This window comes from Haliaeetus leucocephalus, unplaced genomic scaffold, assembly GCF_000737465.1.
Source record: "Haliaeetus leucocephalus isolate CR32 unplaced genomic scaffold, Haliaeetus_leucocephalus-4.0 Scaffold151, whole genome shotgun sequence".
In the NCBI taxonomy this organism is placed as follows: Eukaryota; Metazoa; Chordata; class Aves; order Accipitriformes; family Accipitridae; genus Haliaeetus; species Haliaeetus leucocephalus.
In genome coordinates, this window is record NW_010972587.1 from 5,061,803 (window position 1) to 5,079,197 (window position 17,395).

The window sequence follows — 17,395 nt, forward strand, 5'->3', positions numbered from 1 at the left end:
CAAACACTGCATACATACCAGTCCATCACATCAGTTGAAGACATACCAGCTAGTATGATAAAAACTAATTTAATACCCACTAAGAGGCAAGAACAGTCCACTCTATTTGGATGGTGCTGCACCTGATCCAATAAGCTGACAAATCATAAATAAAGTGTGCAAACTTTTGTCCTTTTATCTTCTCATTCTCCCCCATCTGCATAAATGCATGCACAGAGCAGAATGCTAAATGGAGCCTTTTTTGGTTTGTTCATTTCTGTAGCTAGAAATAATTGTTAAATACCACCTACATGAAAGCAAATCTAAAACACTGATTAAGATCGCCAGCCAGTTTTTTGCAAGAAAATGGAGAAGGTTGCTTACATTAGCCTTGAATTTACACTTTCAACTTGACGCTGCATACGGGTGACTGCAAGGCTTTATGTTAAAACAGTTGTCAAAATCCCACACTAATCTTCTGTGAGTGGCTCAGTACAAACCCCACACTTTCCCAGTATCCAAAAAGAAAAGTGAGACAAGGGCTGTAGCCAGTACATGTGTGACAATGGAAAGAGGGGTCACAACTGGCATTAGTGCTGCTGCACAGCTGCTACGTGCCACAGAACATATACTGAGAACCTAGCATCCTCTTAGGGAAAAATAATCTACTCTGGTTATGAGACAGAACATCTCTGTGATCCATTTTCTTTGAAGAGATTGGTGGTAGCATAAAGCTTTTATAAACAGGAATAAAACAAATCGCACAATGCATTTACCTGAGAAAGTAAAAATGCCATCATTTGCATGGCCTCCAGATAGAAGGTAGATAAATATGAAGCCGTACATGAATTTCAGGAATAATCCAGGCAGCTGAAAAGCCTTGCATGGCTCTGACAGTGGTACCCTAAAGCTTCAACCCACCAGAGGGCACTACATCAGCAGAAAAATTGTATAAACGCACACCAAAAGCTCTTCTGGACTTCCCTTTGAAGGTCTTCCGAACTTTGAAACAGAAAGCAGTACTCAGATCTCTAAAATGAGATTTATCAGAGAAACAGTTTGATTTCACATTTTTAAAGGGAAGTGTGTGGATGTGTGGGGAAACTATGAGCTTTAAGAGAATTTTTATTAACTCTCTATAGCAGTGTTCAGTAGTTTGTTCAGTGCAGGATTATTTTTTTTTTTTAAATCAGTATTTTCACCCTTCCACAACTTACAATACCCAGAAACTCTAAGACAGAACTGATTCATCTATCACAAATACACATCTTGGGAAGCTTTGCTGACTTATAGAGGCATTATGTTGGTCTTCAGGTTACATGAGAAATCTGAGATTCCTCTTAGGTTTGGTCTGGTAATCAGTTTTGGGGTTTTTTTTTTTTGTTTATTTGTACTACCTTTTGCAGGCATTCTTTTTTAAGACCAGTTTTTTTTAAATTATATACTGAAATACAATGATATTTCATTTTATGTTTACACAAAGTAAACCTACATGCCTTTAAAGAAACCTTTACATGTCTTTACAGAAGCCCCTCTGTGCACAGTTCATTAAACCCTTCCTTTTGAAATTCTTACAATACATCCATGATAGGTTTGTTCAGCTAAAAAAACCACAATAATGCAGAAGACTATTTGACCCCAGGGAAGAAGTACCTAGACAGGCAGAAGACTTGTAGTACTAGAGAATCTGGAAAAAACCAAAAAGGTATGTCAAGATCCAGAGGCCAGAAGCCACGTTTCCTATGTAACACCAAATACAAAAGCACATTTTCTACAGCACCAGTCATCAGGTGCCGAAACAAAACAAAGGTTGCTTCAAGCTTTAGAGGACAGACCTGCCTTGGCTCACTGAGAAGTTATTAGATTTGATGTCAGTCTTAGGCAGTCAAACACACACCAGAACTGTAGTAATGAGGTTTTCTCCTCACCCCCATACCCAAAAGAAATCCCTCATTAGGAACCAAGTACCACTGAAAATGTAATGCAGGCATTTTCTAATGGCTTTCCCGTTTTTACTCATTTATTTATAGGCATATAGAGAAGACTTAGTGATGAAAATCAACGAGAAAGTGCCAAGTCAGGATTGTTCTTACAAAAGCAAAGCTATAATTCACAGCTTGCTTTCTAAAGCACTACAGTTTTAAGGGCTTTATGCATCCTTATCTAACAAACATATGTTTTTACTTTCATAAACAAGCTTTTCATCAGTATCACCAAGCAGAAATGAAAACATAAAGAACTACTCTGTCCCAGAGAATCAGACACAAAGACGAAAGTTCAGTCGCATTTCCATGAATTTCACCTCCTTGCTTCCAGTGTCTTGAGCCTGAGAGGTGTGCGTGCTTGCTGCTTCATAAACATGCCACCACACTTGCTGTTCCCTTCCTTACCCAAACGCTCAGCAAAGGGCTGTCTGAGGGGTTTGCTAGCGAACCCAGGTCAGGGTGCTGCGGATCTTGGAATACCTTGCACTGCTCCATCTCGGTCTGTGAGGAAACCCAACCAGTCAGCTTCCTATCCCGCACCATCCTATTTGTAACATCCCTCTCTGTAGAAGGGATAAGCTCACTTAGAATACAGACAGAAGGCTTTTCTTCCCGTATGCTAAAACATATGTTAAAAAAATAAATCGTAATTCAGGTGCTGTGCCAGACACAGCCTCACCCACTGTAAGGGCACCTTTTCCAGGGAGCCTCTATTAAGATGGAGAGACCTCAATACCATAAGCAGTCTTACTCCTAACAAGAACAGTTTGATACTAATACCTGCAAGGAAATTTGAACTGAAACATCACAAAGAGCTATATATGGGCCCCAACTGAGGATGTTACACATTTTGTCAAGGAAACAACAACAACAGAACAACTATATTCAGAGACTCAAGCATAAGAAATACTGTTTTCCCCCTTTCTGCTACCAGTTATGAAGAACGAATTTCTTTATGGATTTCTGACAAAGATAATAGCAAACCCAAGAAAGCTGCGCCTCTAAATGATGCTTTGTGTTATTGCTCTTCGTAGTTTTGTTCACCTCAGAGGTACTGCAAATTGCGCCACAGAAAGTCATCAAATCAGTGTCTGGAGCAGACACTGCCAGGGTATGAGAGGCTAGAGGCATGGTCTAATAAAAAGAATGTGTTCCAAGTTTTTCAGTGTTTATCAGCAGTGGGTTTGAGCTTAATATTTTAGCCTACTTGCTGTTTCCCATCCTGTAATTCAATCAGGAACTCTTTAACAAGATAACCTGAGCTCACATTTCACAATGTAGAAATTCAGGTGTTGAAGATGCAGTCTCTTTCTGTAACTTCCTCTCGATTAAGTCTCTTGGATTTGTATATTATTTTTTATGTAACACCTGAAAGCATTTTTCAGAGTTAGGAGACAGTGGCCAAGTGCCATTTGAATCAACCTTCAGAGCTGCAGATTGAGCTCCCAGTATTAAGACACCTGCAGATTTAAAAAGAGTTATTTTTATTTTAAACACAAGCTCCACCACTGTAGCCTCTAAGGCAGTTCTGGACATCATGGATTGTGTTCAGAGCAACACTATGTCTTAACAGACCTTCTCCTAGTGCGACCTTCCTTGTCTTAAGATCACAGGCCCCACAGGCTCTGAAAGCTGATCCCAACACCAGTGCAGTCAGCCACAGTTCATGGTACGACCTTGGAAGCCAAGGAAAACTATCCATTAGTACGTTCCTACCGTGAGCACTCAGCATGTCCTTCCAAGACTTGGAAGTGGAAATCTACGTGAAAACTCATGATGAACTTTCAGACAGATGCAAGAACCTGACACCTGCATGCAACTGGAACAACCAGAACTCTATACACGCAAGATGTCAATGAAACAAAATCAAACAGCAGTTCTTTAGAGACTGAGCTGGAATACGCAGTCAATACCAAAAGAAAAAAATCCTCCAGAACATTGCCTTCGACAAAAAATGAGGAGTATATACATTGTACAATTAGTGTTAAAGAATCTTTAGGATAAAGTCTGTGGCAGAGTACATTTTAAAACAAAACTGTTAAGAGATTTCAATTTTGAAGCATAACACAGGTATTCTTTAAAGTCGCACCCGCAATCTGTCCCTTCAATCAGTCTTGAGGGAAGGGAAAAAACAAAACCAACCATGTAACATCTACATCTCAAATACTGGTTTTGTACCTCTCAAATACTATCTGCAATTAGGATACTCGAGGAAAAGAGATCAGAAAGACCATGTTACTTTTTAATGTCATATCTGTTTTATCTAAAAAGAAAGAATTACTATCCACTGGTGGCTATTTTCCAACAAACAGAAGAACTACTAAAAAAGTAATGCAATGCATGACAAATTCACAAATAGCAAGCTAAGCAACAATATTACTGACTTCCAAATGAAAAGCAAGGAACAGCCTGATTTGATTACTGCTGTGCATGTGCAGTTGTGAAGAACAAATAATTGAGCTGAAAAAATATATGCTTCTGGAAGCACTGTGAGCTATACTTAGTGAGATATATCAATACTGGTGTTATATAATAAACACAGCAGGAAAAAAAATGGAAAAAACTTTTTAAAGAATTGAACACAGGAGACAATAGTCTTTTTAACTGACTGATTTTCAAAGTCTTGCTGACTGTAAACAGTTTTAAGAATACAATCCCCCCAATCAGATTCCTCCATGGATTTTGAAACTGAAGTAATCAGAAAAGGAAGCAAAGTCCTTTTATGTATTTTCTCACGGTCATGTTTTCTTTTGCAAACACCATATAAAATAAACAATAATAACCAAGGATTGTCCTCACTAACTATACATGAGTATCTTTTAGACAGGCAATAAGTACTGCCTGCTTAAACCAAACTGAAAGAGCATACCTTCCAGCATATTAATATTGTTTAAATTCTTCAGATATATGGAAGATTCCAAAACATTTTTTAGTTATATCTTTACACTTGATTTTTATTTTTTTTTTCATTAAAAACTGTTTTCCATTTGTTCTGCATTTTAAGAAGTCATTCATTGTCCACTTATGGACAGTGATCAGCCTTAATGTAGAATTCTATACAGGAAGGAAGTGAATAGGAAACGAATCCCTTTTTGTTTCAGTAATCACCAGACTACACGCATTTATTTTAAAGGTAGGGAGGATCTGTCTAGTTGCCAACTTCACGCTTTCAAGCTTTGAGATCTTTATTTCCTGAGCAGCTTGAATAAAACTCAGTGTTAGATTCCTGGTAGAAGGCTAATCATTTCCTGAAGCAGAGTGAAAGGAAATGTTATAGAATAAAACATGAAGTTTAATAGAACATGGTGTCCCAAGCAACTGCCCCCACCCGCCTGAGGCTGAACATGCTGCTCCAGTGATTCTGCAAGGCAGCACCAGCCAGCGATGCAGAGACCTCCCTAACCGCCACCCTGCAACCACCCCTATGCTCTGCACCCCAACTCTTTTCCATGGCTTCAGAGCCAGGGCTTACAAGTCCAGTGAGCCATTCTGCAGAAGGCATACAATAAAAAGTGAAAACTATTTAATTTCCCCATCCCCCCCCAGCATTCTGGCCCGATGGGACTACGCAACAAAGTACGTATGTGTGCATGCACGAGACAAATCACACATACAGAGTAATTCTGGTAAGAATGTACAATTTCTACAATGTCCCCTTTCAGGAGGGGATGACCTTGTGACGTATTTTCAAGCACCGAAGTTTCCTGAAGCAAACTGCTGAAATTCAGGTACCTATATCAGAAGTACACATTATGGACAATGAAACTAGAAATTAATTTCAATATTCCAGTATTGATTTTCAGGAGACAGCAAATCTGAGCAAAAGAAGATTCAAGCCCTTTCTGGTGTCAAATGTCTTAAAAACCTTGCACTACAGAGTTTAGGAAGGCTATGCTTTTAGCCTTAACTCATTCTATGTTGTCATTTTATGTCAAACTACTGACGACAAGCACGCAGATTCTTCAGTAGTTATAGCCAAATTAAAAGCTTCTGCTGTACCTTACTATTTTAAAGCAAGTCCCATCATCTGCGGAGGGAGTGGAAAGTACAAGGCAGGAAGGCGTTTCTAAACCACATCAAAGAACTTCAGTCATAAAACCCCAAGCAACCAAAACAAATATTCCAGTCAGTACCAAATACACAAATGCCTTTTGAAGAGATTTGCTGCAGTGTAAGCTAACTTACTCGCCTATCTGCAAATCTTGCCACTACAAAGAGCTGTTATCTAAATGCATACAAGCAATACTATTTCTGATTTCTACCAACATCTCGGTACATTACTTTCATTCAAACTGAAAAATTTGAGGTGGAAATTATATTCTCTTCTGTACATTTTAAGAAATGCAAGACCAAAACAAACCTGGTAAATCAGGAGAGAGCTCATTATATCCTCCAAATGAAGCATTCCGGACAAGCTTTCGGCCATCAGCTCTTGGAGAAAACACAGATGAAATCCCAGCACATGAAGAAAACCTACGTCGCACTGGACCCTCTTCCTTCATGAGTTAAGGTGTTTGTGTAAGGATTATGTTCTCTGTGAAAGCTGGTTAGCATTAGCTGCTTGAAACAAGAGTGTTGCAGTAACAGCCTTTTACCTCACATTCTGATGAGTAAGATACAAAAGGGAAAAAAAAAAAAGAAACAAACGAAGGGCACATGTGAAAAATGCAGTGAAGAGACAGAGGCTGCCAAATCAGCAGCAAGCCAAGCAACACTATACTCCTCTCATCAAACCCATTAGGACGCTTAAAGCAGAATGGCTTTGCTTCAGCTCCTCTTTTCCACAAATACACTGCATCTCATTTTTTACATCTCAGTTTTGGTCCTACTCATCTCTGCTTTCTAAGCACACAAAAAGGGTCATTATTTAGGTTTTAAGGACTCCTTAAATCTATTCTTTTTCCTGTTAGTCTTTCAAGTCCCAAATTTATATTGCACAACTTGTGACCTATGTGGCTTCCCTATTTGGTATTGTGGTACACTACAGGAATCTGAAAAGGGAGCCAATGTTTTGTGTTACGCAGCCATGTTGAACTTTCCTGTTTAGGCACTTACCTAGCTAGTTTTCATCAACTGATTGTCATGGCTTCTACATCTTCATTTCTTATTTTTATTTAAAAGGTGAGGTGACAGCTTTTTCTTCTCTAAGACTCTGCCATATTTATATATACAAACCAGCCTGACTCCTGGAAGAGTTGCACAAAATAAGCTCCACAAAAAGTTTTTTTTATTATTAATGCCCCAAATATTTTATGCAATGAATAAAACACTTAAAATGAACTTAAATTTTAAACATAAAAAAATCCCAGTAAATTGTTCTTCAAGACTAGAAATCAGCTGATCCAAACTGCTCTTGCTGATAGCTACCAGAATAAAGCCAAATAAGCTCTCCCTAACCTCCTTCATCCACTGCTCATCAGATCAGCTGCTTCTTTGCCCTGACAAAGCCTGCCCTAGCATGCATGGAATCTCCTTTCCATCTGGTGCTTCTCTGCTGATCCTGTTTTCCCCACCACGCCCTATTTCTGACGAAATACATTTTGAAACCTACTTTGCTTGCTGGAAAGCAGAAAAATATGACACTAAAAATTGGCTCAAAAATAAGAACTTGTATTCTCCCTTACTCCATACTAGAGGTCTCCTCTTCTTACAAAGTGTAACACATCCCACAAATTAAATCAATTGTAGTGTGAATTTGATTAATCCTCAAATAATACTGTTTGCTCCAGCTCTTATGCAAAGAAGTGTACTTACTATTCAGAGCTCAGTAATTTCAGTTCACATTGGCTTAAGGATAATACAGTAGACTGAAATATTTTATAACTCCTATGAAAGGTTTTAACTGTGCAAAGTGTATGTGCATTAGTACCTATAGATACATACACTAAGACACATAACAGAAAACACTGAAAATAATTTTTCTGATTATGAAACATAGTAGTTTCCAGCATCCTATGAATCACTAGAATTTCTTCATGTCTCTTAACAGACTAATGTCCCAATACATGCCAAGGAAAAAAGATGTAACTGAAAAAAAACAAATATGACCCATCAATAGAAACCATTATATGCAATATGTAACTTCCACTTCTTTTGTACAAGAAGTGAAAAACTCTATTCACTTGTGCACAGGGAGGGGGAGAAACTGGATGAGCACATCATGTATTCAGGCCTGTCTCCATTTATCCATTACTGTGCCTCATACTTCCCTCAGCTGAAGCAGTCCTTGTCCAGATGTCCCAGAAAGAACAGAAAGAGCAGCTGAAAAACTTAAGGAGTGGAATGGTGGGCCAATGAGGAGGAAATGCAAGGAGGGAGAACACCACTTTTTTCTTCTTTTCTTTTTTTTTTTTAATAAACACAGCTCCACATCACTTCTCCAAATCTATCTTCTTAACTACAAAACAGGGCAACTACCTTGGTCCAAATCTCTTCAGAATGTGCATTTTCTTATTTCTAATTAAAATCAAGAGAAAGCTACAGTAGAAAAACTCCCCTTACACACAGAAGGAACTGTATCCTCTCATTACAGACCTATCTTGCCCAGTTAATGGGTCTGTTATCTCAGCTTTCAGAGTCAGGGCTATGACCCTGCCCAGGAACAATCTGCTGACACTGGTATCAGGACATTTCCATGTCTCGTACCAGAATGGCAGGGTCACACAGACTAACAGGAGGGTCCACCACCAGCCACCCACACCGCTTTGTCTGCATCTGCCTCCAGCTGCTGTGCCACTGTCCTGGAGCCACTACTGAGCATGACTCTGCCAGCCTAGCGGGCTCTTCCACAACATTGTCTTCTCTGCCACGTTATGTTCACGTTACTAGAAAGCAGCTAGACATCCAGGGGTTCCAGGAAAGAATGTAGTCCTGCAGGTTTTCACCTTATTTCTCTCCATGTCCTCTCAGGTCCCTTGACACTGGTCATGTAGCCAAACTGTAAACAAGAATAGATTAAAAAAACTCCTTCTCCTTCCTATGCCCTTTTCTCCATTTAGAAGTGAAACTGAAATCTTTGGGTAGATAAAATTAAGAATTTCAATACAGTTAATGTTACTTTTCCCCTCTGTGAGCCTATCTCCCAACCAAGGAAGCTGTTATCTGGGTATTCTAAGTACCTTCTGCTTTAACTTCACAGCATTATAGGAGGGGCAGACTCTGTGCCTTTTGCCAAAATACGACTCTGTCTCACCACCACAAAGGAGGGGGAAAAGAAAAAATAACCTTATTTAAGCTTCCTCCATCTCCCTTCCCCACCACCAAGCCATCTTCATATTTCACTTAAATCTGCAGTGGTAAAACAGTTAATTACATGGTTTGGCTGTAAAAATTCATTAGTTCTCTACCTTTTCAACAGCTTGTGATTTATTATGCCTGCTAATACTTGTATACACATGCTCATTTGCTTCAACTACTTCAAAGCAGTATACATTGCTGGAGAGATAGGTGACACACAATCAAAAGGCTGTTAGATCAAAAGGAATCTGCAACATTTAATAAAAATGAGCATTCATCTCCATGGTGTGATTGTAAGCTGAAATTTATTGTAACTCTTGAGCATCAGCCTGCAATATTAAAGGGGTTTCTGCTCTCCACACAGTTAGTGCCCAAAGATTTTTAGAAAGCCTTTTAATTCCTTGTAATAAATTTGATTCCTGAAAGGACACAGACATACTTTTAAAGTAGTCAGAAATACTTTTATTTGCATGTTCTGTACATGACAATGGAAAGGTGCACTTCATTAGCCACCACATATTAGACACAGAAAAAAGAAAATGTATCCTTTCTCCTCTTCTCCCCTCCCTGGAAATAATTTCAGACAGATTAGGTCAACCTACTGATAAAATCAGAATTAGTCTAAGTTGACCTAATGAATGATACTAATGTCCCAGGAAGCCTTCTATCCTTTTGATACCAGTTCCCAGTGCCTTAATAATTGATATACTTAGAAAATGCACTAACACAGACAGCTTGGAAATTTACATGGTTTCAAAATACTCACAAATAGAACTACAGCCAAGTCCAGCTGCGAAGTCAGACACAGCTGAAGAGCCTGCATAAACAGGAAAGTATCTGCACTCTAGCCTAAATGCATCGGGTGTGTGCCACTGTGTATCTCTACATGAAAAAATAAGATTCCTCATAACAAAAGTTAAGTACTTCATTAAAGCACTGAAAGGGAGAAAAAGTCTCCTGGTTTCTCTGTTTTATACAATACCTAAATCAGTACAAAGACCAAAAAACCATGACAAATATTTAGTGCATCTATCTCGGGGGGTGGTGGGGTAGAGGGAGCAGGGGAAGAATCCATTCTCAGTCAATCTGTTGAACATGTCTTTAGAGGAGGAAAACTTATCTGTTGTATACAGTTTCTAAAGTACAGAATGCATTTCTCATATCAACTACTCAGTCAGGGCTTCTTCAGTAGTAAATGCTGGCCAAAAAAACCCCCATAGTCCCATGCTTAAAACCTTCTTCCAGGATATTGCCTGAGGCAAAACTTAAATCTCAGAATACCAAAACAAAGGCAAATAGAAGACACATGCAATTCCAACAGCGCATGAACACTTTTGACAAAGCCTGCTTTTAGTTTTAAAAAATTTCTCCAATTGAAAAATATTTACAACTGAAAAAACCATAGGCTCATCAAAAAAGACCTCTCTGAACTGCACAGGTATGAATTCCAAGCATGAAAATTGAACTCAAATCATATATATATTCTGAACTATTCAACTGAGGAATTTTAAATATAATATTAAAATAATGAACACATTATACAAACCGATACTGATGCAATAATACAACTAACAGTGTATCTAGTGATGCACACTAAAAAAGTATTCCTTTTCCCCTTAGAGGTATACAAGGAAAACCCAAAACCTTCTTAAAACCAAACTCTGTGAAAGCTAAAGGGAGAAGGAGGGAAAACTGATGGTGTAGCAGAGAAGACAGAAGCTTTTTAGACTTGCCCTTCAAGTCTGACAATAATTTGCCCTGACATCTTGACAACGCTATGTTTTCCAGTAGAATTCTCCCCCCAGTCCAACAAAAGAAAAGGTCATAAATAATTCTCTACATGCAGCATACACACATTCTTCGCAGCATGCAGGAAACAGAAAAAGGAAACTGCTATGCTATTACACCTATAAATGCATTTTATCCAACACCTGATTTTTGCACATGGACTTTAAGTGAAAGCGTTTTTCTCCTATTTAACAAAAAGGGTATTAAAGATATACTTGCCTTCAGACACCAGTATCTGATGCAGAAAAAAGACATCTGAACCATGAGGCTACAAGTTGTGTTGACAGTTTAGAGTAGCAAGTTTCTTTCACCAAATATTCTTCTGTTCTCTGGTATTTCCAAGTCAAGTGCAATTTAGCTGAGGAGTTATTCCAGAGGCACGCCTGAGAGCAGTTATGAATGAACACCAAGGCTCCCAGTGCCCTGTTGGCAACTGTACTTGGCTGCACCTCCTCACTTGCTGACACTCCTTCTCAGCTCCTCCCACCCCAAAGTAAATAGGCTTGCGCACTGCTCAGGTTTCAATAGTTTTCATCTCAGCCCTTATGAAGTTCTCAAGGTCACATTTCAGGTTCAAGCAGGCCAGCTCTGCAGAGATTGTCATGGGAAGAGAACTTGCTCGAGAAGTTTCACAGTAATCAGCCCTGCTGTGCCTTTCAAACCCAGTACCGTGCTTTCATAAAGCTATAACCCACACAGAAGGGAGTACTTGCTACTTACCCAAGCCACAAATAGTGGGTGGAGTAGCATTTCAGAAATGGCGAGATTTAATAAACACACAATGACTTGCAGAAAGGAATTTGCCAGAGTATGCATTACAGTAAGAAAGCAGGAGGTCAGCATAATAGATTCAGGACACTAACCACACACAGCAGAACTTAAAACATTTCACAAGAAATTCAGTCTGGTAACACCAGCTAAGACCACATTATTTAGGGGTTGAACTCCTTCCTTGATTACTGTGACTAGAACCTCATTCACATCCTGTCTGAGAGAAGCATCACTAAAGCTATTCCAAATAAGTCACACAATTTTGCAGAGCTGGGGCTTCACCTCCATGAGGTACGCTCCATCATAAAAGTGAAAAGTGACCAGCCATGTCACTGGAGTCGGGTCCCTGCAGCAATATAACAGGTATTAATCCAGAACTACCTAAAGAACAACCAGTCCACATAGCTCCTATACACTGCTGATTACAAAATACTTCCTCATCATCAAAAGACAAGGTAAGACAAATTAAAACACCTCCCAAGAACACAGCAAGAGAGACCAAGGCTCTCCAAGAGCAAAGGCTTGCAAGGTTTTAGACAGAATTCCCACGCGGCAGGAGAAAGCAAAAGCGTTAACATTTTTCTAAGACATTTGACACACTTCCTCTACAGAGAAGGTGCCTGACTTCAGGAGTAATATTTACTGTTAATATGTTAGTGTTAAAAATTAAGCTTGTTGGAGAGCCTCAACAAGCCACCTAGCAGTTTCTTCTCTACTACTGAGACAGTGAGACAGACTTATGGAAAGATGAAGTGAGGTAAAAAAGTATGACATGCTTAGTAATAAGTTGCTCTTACTGTGTTAAGATAATAAATTATATAGCCATTCTTCAGCTTCTCTATTCAAAGGACAGATATAGTGGAGGGAAACAGGAGAGATTGCATGAAGTTACTTCCACAAATAATTCTGTCTAGACACTCTAGAGAGTAAAGTCAATGGAAATATGAGAAGAAAAACAGAAATCAATATCAAAGATTGGATATAACCCAACTACTCAGGAAACAGCTTGATTTGGAACCAGACAGATTGGCAAGATTTTACCATCTGCAAGCCAAATACCATTATCAAAAAGAAATATTAACACACTGAAAGTGCTAGTTGAAAGGAAAGCAGGAGCTGACATTTAAGCAGTGATCAGTATTCTACCAGTGGAGTTACAGCCTCCCCCATGCTCAATGCATGCATCTGCTACAACCACAGGCATGCAGGATTTCTCTCTCCAGCTCCAACACAGTGCCTCTCCGCTGTGGCTTCAGTCTCACGCACCCACATGAATGCAGAGGCGCTCGTGACCTCCTGGCAGAAACCTGACCAAAGCACTGAAGCCAAGTGCCTATCTCTGAAGGAGTTACCAATACTTTGAGTTCACTGACATGGGGCTGTATCTTTCCTTCCACTGGACCACAGTAACCTGTCTTCCCTGACAGCTGCTAAGAGATGTGTGCTACATCACCAGAGCTTCTTGCACACTGACCATCAGCAAAACAGAACTGGGACGATGAGTCAGGAGCTCCAGACGTTTCTTACCACCTGGTCAAACAAAACATGCTGCTGCTGTCAACTGAGCCAAACACCTGAAACAAACATTTTTTAAAAGCTGGAAGTTGTACAGGTCTACAACAAACCACCTTTAACTTGTTAGCTGTCTCAGATAGACAAGTCTTTTATTTTCTTGGTGATTATGGCTCCAAAGGCATCTCACCCTTTCAACGGGTAATAAGTGTTCTTTAGGACCTACTGCTTGAAACATCTGTTTTTCATTCTCCATCCTCTCTCACATGCAAAAATAGTTAAATTTTTATTTTCTCCCCAAATGCATCATCCTATGGATTAAAATCCTAGCATGTCCTTTAGATGTTTACTCTGGAGCAGTCTTCAGTACAAGCTCAGCACAGCCAAAACCACCCTTACTCTCGCCCAAAATCAGCCTCACCTCCTCCTTTCTATTCATTGTGATCATCATCATCGGCAGACCTATAATTCTGCTTCCACTGTCAACCCCCCTCCCTGCACCTAAGCCACTTCTGTTTCTGTCATGTAACACAGAATACATTTTCATCATATTGCAAACTAATTAACAACTACTACTACACTCCTGGAGAGGCAGATCCTGTTTCTTAGCTCAAGCTCCTTTGGGCACAAACTTCTACTGCTTACCCCCTTATGCGACGAGATAACTTTAAAAAAAAAGACAGCAAAAAGCTGTTAATTTAGCTCAAAGATTTACATAATTGTGAAATATCTCCTCAATCTTCATCATCCTACACAGGCTTTTCCCAGATACTACTCACATTTTCACACCATCTGCATCTCATCAATGCTTTGAATAGACAAGAAAAATACAGAAAAGTCAGACATTTTCAAACATCCTATTACAGAATTTTTAATAATACTATCTTAACTAGATTTCCCTATTTACCACAAGTACAGCTTATTATTGTTTAAGCATCTACGCTGTTTTCATAAAAAGTTTGAAATATTTTTAACAGCATATTTGTAAGTTAAAAAATATTAAAAGCCTGAGGAGACTTCTGATTTTTTTCATAAATTTTAAGCGACCACTATTTCTATATTAACCCATTTTATCAAACAAATAAAGTGGTATCCCAATGTAAGCCTGAGTTAACAAGATTTACCAGAATCCAATTTACCAGGGATAATTTGCGTAACAACATAAACAGCTTACATCAGCAAGCAGAGTTCTGCTTTATAGCTTTTGAAAAAGCAGTCTTGTACTCAATGTTTTTCATGTTCCTTTTTTAACCGTAATAAAACAGTTTTGTCAATAATTCCTTTTGGCCGCACTTATGTTAAGTTAAAAAAAAGTAAATAAACCCCCCAAAAACTTGATAAAAGTTTAGTTGTTTGCCCATTAATAGTTAATAACATTTTCAACCGTAGAATGCAAACACAGAAAAATGAGCTACATTAACATTGTTCAATCTATGCATCAACTGCTAGAACTGAAAGATATTTTAGCAGTACTAACATCTATATGCACTACACTTACAACAATATGGTCTTGGTGAGTTGGCAAGGCCACACTAGTTCACTAGAGCCTGAAAACCCACCATACCACAAACATAGGCAAAACTTTACAGCTAAAGCTAACTCCCCAAACCCATTAAAGTTTCCGTCAAAAGGCTACTGAATTATTTAGGTCCAATTCCAAGTCTGACAATTCTAAATAAAATACTTAGCAAAAAACACAGTATGATCATTTAGAATGTTCAAGGCACAGAGAACTAGGAAGGTTTCACTGCCTGGCAGATAACTCTGAAGAAAAACAACAATGATATGAAAATAAAACATACCGGAAGGCAACATTCACGTACAATATATAGCGTTAATGAGTTAGAGGCAGGACTAACTTGGTAGATACTATGAAAGGACAATTAAGAACAAAGACTTCAAAAGTTAGAATTAAAGACTGTATGTGGGAAAAAAGATTTGCTTCAGAAAGTTCAATCTTGCAAATTCTTGCCAACTCTTTATCACTGTTTTATCATTTCCCAGCCTGACATGAGAAGCAAAGTAATCCATGTGAGTGAGCTGTTGAGTTAGCAAGTCTAGAAACTGCTTTCTTAAACATATACAATGAAAAGTGAGGGAAATCAGTAAAAGTTTTCAAGATCAACTCAATGTGGAGCTGCTCAAGGCCACTTTCACAAGCAGCTTCTGAGTTATGATGCTGAGAAGCTCCATAATCAAAAATCTTTCCTTTGTGTGGTTCAGCTTAAAGCTTCTGTAACAAGTTGTATTGCTGGCTTTCTAGAAATGGTGGTACCACACAGAATGTAAACAGTTGTCTAGTTAAGCCAACTTTGTGCTTTTATGAAATCCTTTCTTGCACGCTGTGGATGCAAAAAGCTATTTTTTAGGTTTGTTTTGATGTCTCTTAAAACTCAGCACATCTGAGTGTGTCAGTTTTTGCACAGATAGCAACAGATAGCAGTTGGATTTTGGTATTCTCCAACTTAAAGCCACTGACATTTCCAGGCTCAATAAATTTGTTTTATAGAAAAAATTGTAATTGAAGTATTATGATCAGGACTAGCTTATTCTGACACTCTAGTTAACCACTTGTCCATCTCAGGACCAATACTATATACAGCCAAGTTAACCTTTCACCACTAAAATTCTGAACTTTCTACATAAACTGATTGAGATCATACAAGCATAATCCCACCACCAGTTTTTTTAAATACATTGCTGTCAGACAACCCTGCTGAAGCTTTCTATGGAAGCGAGTCTGATCTCCATACCTGTAAATGTCAGTCTGTAGCCTCAAAGGCAAGCTAGTCTTCAGCCTCAGAACAAAGGACAGCGTATCTTCAAGGATCTTAAAAATATTATGGAAAATAAGCAGCTGCAACTTTTTCATACAAAGTTTATACAGAACAATGATAGTGTAAATAGGCTTTTGCTGAACAATCACTAGACAATGCAGCCAGATCAAACTTTATTCTACATTTGTAAAACAGATCTGCATTGGACTCCAAAAAGATGACCCCCATCTCTGGCTCAGATGACATAGTAAGTTCCATCTCACAAGAGTGATGAAGGAAGAAGTCATGTGTCTTAAACTAAGAAACCAAGTACGGGAAAATAGAAGCTTTCTGAAATCCAGAGCTATGGTCACATAAATGAAAACGCAGTATTTATACACAGGAGCACTTAAAATCATGAAATACATACCACTTACAACTTCACAATGACACGTTGTATTGTTCTCTTTGTTCCAAATAGGAAGCCAGTGTCCCAAACCGATGTTAAATGTTTACCTCCACTCCCTCATATTAAGACTCATCTACTTTTATTCATATTTGTAATACTTGTCATTAGGATCTTACTTTAAACACAAGCAGAAGACACAAATTAAGCTTGTTCCAGTACATTTTCCAAGTGACAGGCACTGAGCATGCCTGTCCCTGGACTGCTGCTGGCCAGCCAAAGAATCCAGCACATGTGGTGGTGTTTCCCTACTAACACCAAAGTTAGTGCTAGCTGCTCCAGAGACTGCCTCTTCACACGTTTCATTTCATTCCAACTCATTTATTTTTAACCACAAGCTCTATACAAAACTGGCTTTGCTATACAGGCTCTTTTATTCAGGCAGCAGGAAACATAACTTAGGTAATGGTGGCCAAATATCATCCAACAACATCCAACTGTCCAGTGGCAAAAGCTAAATACCCATGTCACAGCTCCCCTTTATATAGATTTACTCAGTTCTTTGTAGACTGTATCATGTAGGGTTCGGCGTTCGGAAGATCTCGCGATGTCACGGAAAGTTAGAGGGTTAGTCGCAGCCTTACGATGTGTCTGTAATCCCACCTACCCTTGTTACTATAAAAGGAATTGACTGCGCAATAAAAGGCGGAAGTTGGCGCTCACACTGTGTGTGTTATCTGTCTCTTTCCCTGGTCTGGGGGTGATCAGTGATCTAATCGTGGCACCTTGATATGCGGCGAACGCTACAGTATCACACATTTTTCTGTTTCGATTCTCTTTTATCCTGTGCCTAGCATGCTTTTGAATTGTTTATTTACATTACCCGTCTCCTAAGGGTGCATTCAGGTGTCAATGACTCCAAGTATCTCCATTTAGTTCATAATAAGTGCCTTTAAGTACTG

General features: G+C 38.9%; 1 protein-coding gene across 4 annotated transcripts in view; it reads right to left on the reverse strand.

The window, feature by feature from the left end:
- The window catches only part of OSBPL8 (oxysterol binding protein-like 8), a 60,979-nt gene that overhangs the window by 30,118 nt on the left and 13,466 nt on the right, over nt 1-17,395 (reverse strand). Inside the window, exon 3 of one of the 4 annotated variants that reach the window (XM_010561807.1) lies at nt 6,325-6,567. The exons of the other annotated variants lie outside the window; for them this stretch is intronic. Within the exon in view, the coding sequence (XP_010560109.1) occupies nt 6,325-6,466 (142 nt within the window). The 5' untranslated portion in view covers nt 6,467-6,567. The remainder of the gene's footprint in view (nt 1-6,324; nt 6,568-17,395) is intronic. 4 annotated transcript variants of the gene reach the window in all.